General features: G+C 41.4%; 1 protein-coding gene across 2 annotated transcripts; it reads right to left on the reverse strand.

The window, feature by feature from the left end:
- Positions 1 to 891: 891 nt before the first annotated feature.
- stc1 (stanniocalcin 1) lies at positions 892 to 8,448 on the reverse strand. Of its 2 annotated transcripts, none has more exons than XM_036144460.1 (4): positions 8,137 to 8,448; positions 6,443 to 6,582; positions 6,079 to 6,290; positions 892 to 4,166 (listed from the first exon to the last, which is right to left on the reverse strand). In XM_036144460.1, the coding sequence occupies exons 1-4, from the start codon at positions 8,324 to 8,326 to the stop codon at positions 3,866 to 3,868; spliced, it is 843 nt and encodes a 280-aa protein (XP_036000353.1). In that variant the 5' UTR covers positions 8,327 to 8,448; the 3' UTR covers positions 892 to 3,865. The 2 variants fall into 2 exon arrangements, with proteins under 2 accessions (XP_036000353.1, XP_012718702.2); XM_012863248.3 differs by having other exon boundaries at positions 6,443 to 6,585.
- Positions 8,449 to 9,294: the final 846 nt, after the last annotated feature.

Below are 9,294 nucleotides of genomic sequence, written 5' to 3' on the forward strand. Positions count from 1 at the left end.
TTCTTAGCGTAGCTCTTAAAGTGAGACTGAAAAATAAAACTTTTTCTTTTTAAGCTCTGTGCTTCACTCTAAGCAATCTAAGACAAAATTGATTACATTGAAAAGAGACTGCCATCAATTCCTTTAATGAAATCAAAATAAAAAAAGAATCACTATTAATAATAATAACTCAAAATGATTTGTGATGTTTAATTTTTGAAATAAGTGAAATTCTTAATTAGACTTAACCTTAGGTAGAAGTTCACGTCTTTTCTGCGTTATTGATGTGCACACACTTAAATAAGTCGGGCTAATTTGACAAAACTTACTCCGCTCCAAGCCAACAGACGCCATTATCTCATGAAGTCCACAGTGCCAAACCATAATCCATCATTAGGTTTCAAATGAAAACAAACACCAGCATGAAGACCCTTCTCAGTGCCTATGGCTCAAAACTATACTACTCAATCGGATTGATTGTGTTGCTGTAAATGCCATAAAGAAAGATTTTAAAATATAGTTGTTCAGTTAAAGTTTTAGTTGGTAATCCTGTTCAGAAACACTTTTTGTTATAATGGGTAAAATTGTCCTTCCATCCTGAAAGTAGTCAATACATGATGTATTCACAAAAAGGAGGTTAGAAAATTATTCTCTGTGGGAGCTGCAGGCCTGTAAAAACTCTGACCAATCTTTGCCGTTCGGTCCGAAGAGCAGGAATTTCTCCGACTTTCGTTCCTGTTCTCATCTACAGACATTATATACTCACCCATCTCTGTCCCTCAATTCCAGGGTATCACTTTATCTATTGGTTGTCCAACATGCCAATCATTCTGAGGCGCTCACGTAACGCCAGTGTGCGTGCTCGTCCCTTCCTAGTTTCCGCTTGCTGGCTGTGCATGAGCACTTTTAGTGTTTATATATTTGGTTAGCTTAGCGGCTAGGTTCGCGGTTAACTTAACGATTAGCCATTCATTGTAGCACTGCTACTGTTACTGTATACTTTCAACATGGCGGAGAGTCACAAGAAGCGAACCGTGTTGATGTTTATGAGACAAAGAGGAAGGCCGTAGTCGTAGATTTTTTTCACGCAATCATCCTAAAGAGTGGAAGAGCAGGGTAAGACGTTCTTATTCAAAATGGGACTTGGGGGAAGTTCTGGAAAAATTGCAGACTCTAGCTTTAAGATCTACTGGCAGCTTTCATTTTGTGGCAAAAATGTACAATGGGTCGTTTCAGAGTAATCCAAATAACTTATCGGGCGACAGCAGAACTTATTTGTTTTATCTCTATGTTGGAGATGCACCTAGAAGTTGTCTAATGATTGGAACTGGTCTATTTTCAGCTTGAGCAGCACTGGCTTTTGATCAGAAACTCAAAAAAATCGAATCAGTGAATGCACCATAAGCACTACCAAGTTGATTGGTCAAAAACACTCTTTGGAGTGGATGTTGTGATTGAGGAAATAAGTTATTGTTTGCTATTTTTAGTATTAATAAGGTGTTTAAGAAAATCTGAGGAAGTTAAGGCTATGTTCACACTGCAGGTCTTGATGCTCAATTCTGATTTGTTTGTTGTTGAAATCATTAATAATTCTTATTATTTTTGGGTGGTCATTCATGCAGCTAATTAAATGTGACCACCATCAAATATCTGTCTGAATAGTTCAAGACCCCAAAGCGACCCGTATGCACAGATACCAGAGGATGTCACACAGCAGAGCAGTGCTTACGGAAGTGATGGCGAATATAACCGTTGCTAGAAGATGCATCTCTGTGTTATCATGAAGTTGTTGAGGAATTGGAGCCGATGATGTTAAGACCACATCAAAACAAGAAGAAAGCAACTCAGCTATTAACAATGGTCTTCAGTGCAGCTATGACTGCTACTGCTGGAGAGAAATCTGCGTGGATGTCTACTGAGAACAAGGATAGACACATAAGAATTGAATGAAGTGCGACATGACCGTCCAGACTACGGACGCTTTGATAAAGTATCCGATACATACCCAAATTAGTGTGTATACATATGGCACTGGCATAAATCAGATTTTTTTGGGGAGCTGAAAAAATTGGAATTGGGCCATTCACACTACCGTAAAAAAGAAGAATATGAGTCTCATTTGGGCTAAAAAGATCAGATTTGGGTCGCATTTTCCTGCTGTTTCAACGCAGCCTAAGAAATGTAAGAACCTATTAAAAAGTGACGCCATGTTTTTAAAGACATGTTCCAACAGTCCAGCCGTGCTCATGGGTGTTAAACTGTTACTTTTCTAACTTCCTGTCGTTAGCTGTGCTGCGCTGCTAAGGCTAACTTGTACATAAACAGGAGAAAGTGAAGAATAATTTCGGGTTATGTCCAGCTGTTTAAAAGTGCTATAACTAACAATCACCATTGTATCATTATGATAATAGTATGACATTCCTTGCTGCCAAATTCAAAGTCAGTGCTAGGTTGCTATGTCCTTCAGGCTCTACGGAAGGGTAACCAGACCTAGTAGCCGACCACTGCCTATGTAAATTAATTTGAAAAAGTAGATCAAGTGTATGAAGGATCAAATACAACGCATTAGCGGCAGTCGTTAAAAGGTTACTTCACACTGGTGTTTGTTTTACTGACTTGGTCAACCTTCACTAAAGTGCACAATGTTCTCTAAAAGTGGACTTCTAGCAACCCCAACATCAACTTCTGTTACAAAGCGACCTCTTGAAACGCCCATAAATGAAATCACCTGACCTGAATGACCAACCTTGTTCCCCTATGGCCAGCACAGAGTCATGACATGGGTCCTATTCAGTCACCAGAGGATAATTTCACCATTTTTTTTTTTTTGGCATAGAGCTCATGTTCAAATAGGAGTCATGATTAAACTGCTATTTACCTGTAAACTACGTAAAACTAAAATAACGCATAAAATAATAAGAAAAAACATTAAATAAAATAGTAGGAAAATAAATATCATCAAGGCTTTTTTTTTTTTTTAAATAGTCAGTCTCTATCTTGATACAGGAAGTCAGTGTCGCATGATTCACCTCAGAGAACGACGGTCATCACAGTCCAAGTGGATGGCTGCTCTCACTCTCTTTAGCGAACATGTCATTCAGCTACTGCACATACGCGGCTGTTACGCAGTCAGTAAAGAACCAAGCTGGTCCCGCAGGTAACTCAACAGTCTTATGCATTGCAAGTGTCTGGATATAAGATATTAGATAGACTTGGCCACGACCTGGACAATCCTTTTTCTGCAATCAGAAAATAAAACCTAAACTCTATGTGCTATAGCTAAATGTTATTTTGGTATTTCCATGGATAGCATTCAGGGCAGTTTTAGGTGTTTTTGGTCACTTTAAGGTAACCGCTCGAAGGTTCTCATGAAACCTCTACAGACCTAGTCCATATTAGCACTCTTTTAGAGGGCAGATTATGGCTGTCTCATATAAGTTAGTATACAGTACATTTAAGTATTATGTTAAGTGCTATGACACTCATATCACATGCTCACATTTTACTGGTCTTGTTGCAGAAATATAACATACATCTACCAATATTTTCAACCAATGTTACTCAAACTACTGACTTATATTCATGAGCAAATTTTGAATAATGACAGCTTGTTTTAGTCAGCCACACGTTCAACACAGACTGTGAGCGGACATATTTGGAAATCAGTCAATGAAAGACGGGTTCACTCAAGCCTAACATGTAGGATATACAATATAACAACAATCAAACTGATATCAACTCTATGGGAGGTCCGGCATTCCCAAGAGGTGCATGTTTCAGTAACTTCCAAACTAGCAGAGACACAGATTTTTATCACCGCTGGGGAATAGCCGAATTGATGTGATGTTTTGAGAACTGTGTGGAGTTTTCTTAACATGACCAGAAGTTAGGACCCGTCGCTGCCGGGGCGCTTTTTGCCTAAATGGCTGGCGGAGTCTCTGTTTCGCACATTAGGCTGGATCTTGTACAGATTGGGACCCACGGACCAGCGCCAGCTCGCGCGGGTCTCCACGCCAGTCGGGGCGGCTGAAGCAGCTGCCCCGTCAGTGGATGGGCAGGGCTTGTTCTGCAGCAGCTGTATGAGCATGGTCATCTCCGGGCCCAGCCGCGGCACCATGCTGGTCCTAATACGGTCAACCGTGTCTTCGTCGCAGCCCATCAGGCTTTGTAGCAACTTACCATAAAACCTAGGATATAACAGAGAAACATTTTTCTTCAGAGCTTGCAACACCATTAGACAAAGACATGGTGGCCCATGTGAATACATACATTCGGCAAAAGTAATCAGACCCATTAAACACATTACCATTTTGGCACATTAAAAGCACAAACATCAATGTATTTATTTGGATCTCATGTGATAGATCATCACAAAGTTATGCATAAATTAAGTGGAAGGGACTTTCACGCATATGTCACACATCTGTATTCAGACCCTTTTATTGGACTCCACTAAATAAAATTCGGTTCAACCAAAGGCCTTCAGAAATCACTTCAATAGTAAATAGATTCTAACTGTCTTTTATCAAATCTCAGTATGATTACAGCTGCTCCGTACAGGCCTCATAGGTTTGTCAAAGCATACTAGTGAATAATAATGGAGACCAAGGTCAAAGGTAAAGTTGTGGAGAAGGTTAAAGCAGATTCAGGCTAAAAACAACAACATCCTCAGCTTTGAACATCTGACTAAACAGTGTTAAATCCAAAATTCCCCCCAAAATTAAAGAAAAAGGGACAACTGCAAACTGATCAAGACATTGCCCTCCCCCTAAATCAATAGGGCTGAGACCAAGAGGCCTATGGTAACCCTAGGAGAGCTGCAGAGACCCGCACCTTAGGTGGACAACAAACAGTTGTGCACTCCGGAAATCTGCCTTTTATGGAAGACTGACAAGAAGAAAGCTCATCTTACAAGAAAGCTAAACAAATCATTTTCTTTCGCAGTTTGCCACAAGCCATTTACAAGACAGCAAACACCTGGGAGAGGCGGCTCTGGTCAGATTAGACCAAAATTGAACTTTTTGGTATATAAAAACAATATGCAAAAACTTGCACATCACCATGAACACCACATCCCAAAGGTGAAACATGGTGCTGATAGCATCAACATCATGCCGCTGGCAATGCTTTTCCTCAGCAGAGACAGGAAAGCAGGTCACAGATTGTAGAAAATAGGAAACAGCCAAAGACAGGGCAACCCTTGAAGAAAATGTGTTGGAGGCAACAAAAGTTGCAAGCACTGGTGCAGAGGTTCACCTTCCATTAGGTTAATAAAAACACTCAGCCAGAGCTACATGGAATAGTTTAGTTCAAAGCATATTCATCCTTAACAAATGGCCTTGTGAAAGTCCAGAGATAAATCATTTTAGGAATATGTGGGAAGACAAACACTTAAAATCTGATCCATGTTGAAACCTTAAATCTTGAGCTATTTTGCAAAGAAGAACCCTTCTATTCTCTAGATGTGCAAAGGTTTCAGAGATGTTTTCCAAACCATTTGCTGCTATAAATGCAGCAAAAGGTGGCTTCACAAAGTATTAACTCAGCGATGCTAAATATATTTCAAATGATTCAAAAGCCATGCAACAGTTCCCATCACACTTCACAATTATGCACTACTCTATGTTGGTCTGTCATATAAAATTTTAATAAAAGACTTCAGATGACTAGTTTTTGGTTGTAAGCTGGTAGAAAATATACAAAACCCGAAAACCTTTGCAAAGCATTGTGGGTGAATTAAGTGTTCATATAATTTCCTTGGATTTACATTCAAGTTGTATTTTCTGAAGTCATACATATGGGTGTAACAAAACTTTAGTTCTAGCCCCGACTGAGCCTCGGGCTCCACCCTCCTATCCTTTTGTGTCCACTCCCAAACTGCAATCCAGCATGTATTACAGCAACAAAAGGAATGAAAACATCCAAACTTGATGTTCTTGTCTGATTCTGTTTTACAGTATAGGAAATTATTCAAAGGAAACAAAAATCACAGCAACCTGCATGTACTTGGGACTTGAGAACATGATTCTGCGGAACATCTTGAAGGTTTAATCGTGTCCTGACTGAAGAGATGAGTTGCACAGAAGGGGACATGCTCACCTATTGGGGAAATGACTCGGCAGCTGTGCAACTTCACCAATAGCATCTGGATTGGCTTGGGCAACGGTGCAGATGCCCAGCTTGCTGTAGCACTCCTCCTGGACTTCGGTTATCATTCTTTGGAAGGTGGAGCAGCGGCGGACGGTGGAGAATGCCTTAGAGATGATGCCACCGGCAATGCACTTAAGGCTCTCCTTTACAAATGCTTTACCCTGGGAAGAAAAGAGCAGTCCTTCACACGTTCTCATGTCCGGCACAGTTACACCCATGTAATCTGACCCAACATGCAGCAGAGTGAGAGAGAGAGACAGAGAGAGAGAGAGAGAGAGAGAGAGAGAGAGAGAGAGAGACTTCAAGTGTGTACCTGAGTGTCAAATTTAGCAGCACTGTACAGGAAGGACTTGCAGATGTCATGCAAGCCATCTGTGTCACACGTTGAGTTTTCCAGGCAAGCGAACGCTCCGCAGCCAACTTGGAGGGCACTGTTGAGGCAGCGTGCCACATCTGCTGTGTGCACAGAGAATGATCTGTCAGCATGGGAACCAACAGCGGGTTCACTGGGAATCACTGAGCTCATTACACAAGACTTGCCAAGGATTCAGCCAAAAGAATGCAGCCAACAAAGGGGAATGTTTCATACTTTGGTGATTCACAAAAGACGTACAGTCACTGAAGGCTGACAGTGGCTTGACTTGGAGTCTGGACACCTTAAGGCTCCAAGAATCTCAGCCTCAGTCTCTTTGGAAAGGCTACCATTTGACACGTCCCTATAGAGCTAACAAAGACATCCACCATGCTTTTAAATTCGTTTTAAACCCTAGCTGTCAAACTAAGTTGAGTCCTCCAAAGCCTGTTCTCAACAATTAACTCAGCTTTCATACACATGGCAATGATGAAATCTAATTTCTTAAACCGCGGCATTAGTCATTACAGGAATGTCACATGACTGGAATAGTTATTAGGCTGATTAACCCACAAATAACCCCGGTCTTCAAATCCTCTGCAACAGCACATCCCTCAGCAATGTTCACTCTTTAAATCTTTGTGCCAAAAAAAAAACAAGACAAAACCCCCCCAAAACTAACTGATCTTGGTCTAATGGGACCACGGTTCAAATTTCCCATTTCACATCAGGACAAAGCTATAAAACACATTCTTGTAAATCAGCATGTCGGCTTTTTCCTAATCTTTATCCGAGACACCACTGAGATTGAGGCACTCAAATCCAACAGAGGAGATGAGCCTTCTTGGCAGCCCTTTGAATCGGGGGCCCTATTTGACCTGCAGAGTCAGATACAGATACCATACGGGGCCAGAGATGGTGCAGAAGATTCAGTTTGTTGTTCCAAAATCTTATGATGATGAAGCAGTTTCTACAGGAGCGAATAAGCATCCCTGCTCCCAATTGCTTTATATCCTTAGGTTTAAAAAAACAAAGAGATGTGGGCTTTGCTGTGTCATTTTCTGTCAGATAATTACACACGATTTTGAATGAAACAGACATGAAATCCCAACTAACAGGGTTGAATGATTGCATCTAAAAAGCCCCACCAACCACCCACCCAACCCCCCCAAGTGGCAGACAGTTTATTTTCTGAGGCGATGCTAAATAGGTACACCGGTGTAACCTACTTCTACCTCTAACTTGGAAATCTGATTCAAAAAGGACATTAAACGCCACAATAAAAGTCAACCACTACGCCGGTATATGCAGCGGAGGCAGAGACCAACAGCATGACACAGCCTGCGCGCAGGTGTCAGCACCAAGCTCCATGCTCATCTGTTGCCGGCAGGACACCGGCAAGAAAAAAAAAAAAAAAAAAAAAAAAACCCACAGCGTTAATCCCGCACCAGTGAAGCTGCTGTTCGATCGCACAGGGGGAAAAAAAGCCTGCATAGGCCAAAATAAATAGATATAATGATAATAGTAAATAAAACGAGGAGCAAAAATAACCTCCTCGAAGGTAAGACAGTGCATTGTCCGAATGATGCGTAAAACGAGATAATAAAGCGGCGCACTCTGAAAATGTATGCAGATGGAGGCATGTTGCTACTTACAAGGGCTGTTGACAGAGAAGCGCACTCTCCTGGGGGAATAGGACTCGTTTTGCTCCAGTTCGTATGCAGATGCATTCAGCACCATCAGGAGAAAAACTCCGGTCCACAAAGGCATTGTCCTCTCAGCGCAAGAGATCGCACAACTAAATGCACGGAGACGCTTCGTGCTTTGCGTGCAGTTCATCGGCATGGACGCGCCTGGAGCCTCGGCGGAGCGGATCTAGGCTGCAAGAAGTGAATTCCTCCTACAGAGCACTCCTCTCTATCCTTTTGACTTGAATGACAGATTGCACCGATGTCAGGTCTGCACGGGTTTATATGGGAGCGCTTTATGTTACGAGTTCAGCGCTCGGACCAATCACGTTGCAGCAGCGCCGTGGTGCGGCTCTCCCCCACTATCATCAATTGATGGAATAATTCAGCAGCGGTCAACGCTGCGGGTCACACAGTTTGACATCTGGGGTTTAGCTCATAACGCAACATGTTTGCGTCTCTTTTTGATCCAAATATGACTTTTTAGGAGAGAAATGTGCGCACATTAAGTCTAGTAAGTTGCTCGTTGAAACTGAAAGGATCCTTTATCATTAACACAACCTTACAACCTCTCTGTTGGTGGTACTCCTTTTTGGTCCCACACAACCATCACCCCCACCTCTGAAAAAATAAAATGGCTTGTAAGATACAAAGAGGACAAAAATATACTGATTAGATATTGAGCTAGATCAATATCATCTAAATACACAGTAGAATTATTCATGCAGGTCTATATACTGTGCTGTATGTACACATACCTCCAATCTAAGGTCACCCTAATCCCAGAAACACATTAAAATTATATTTTTGTGCTTCAGAAATATAATATATGATTCATTAAACTCAAACTGTGTTTGAATGAATCTTTGATCAGTTTATAATAATCAAGTTAAGGTTTGACCAATTAATATATGTAATATTTTTGATTAAACATTGATTAACGGCAGTCTAGGTTTCTTCCAGACTTCATAAGTATAAACCTACAAGGCTGATGCTAATTCTGCATTGACATATGTTAATATTATGATTGCGGCTCAATGTGAAGAGCAATCGTCCTGCAATCAAAAAGCGGCGGGTTTGATTGCAGCGTCCAGGCCTGCTACATGTCAGTGTGCCCCTGGGCAA

This window comes from Fundulus heteroclitus, chromosome 12 (assembly GCF_011125445.2).
Source record: "Fundulus heteroclitus isolate FHET01 chromosome 12, MU-UCD_Fhet_4.1, whole genome shotgun sequence".
Taxonomy (NCBI): Eukaryota; Metazoa; Chordata; class Actinopteri; order Cyprinodontiformes; family Fundulidae; genus Fundulus; species Fundulus heteroclitus.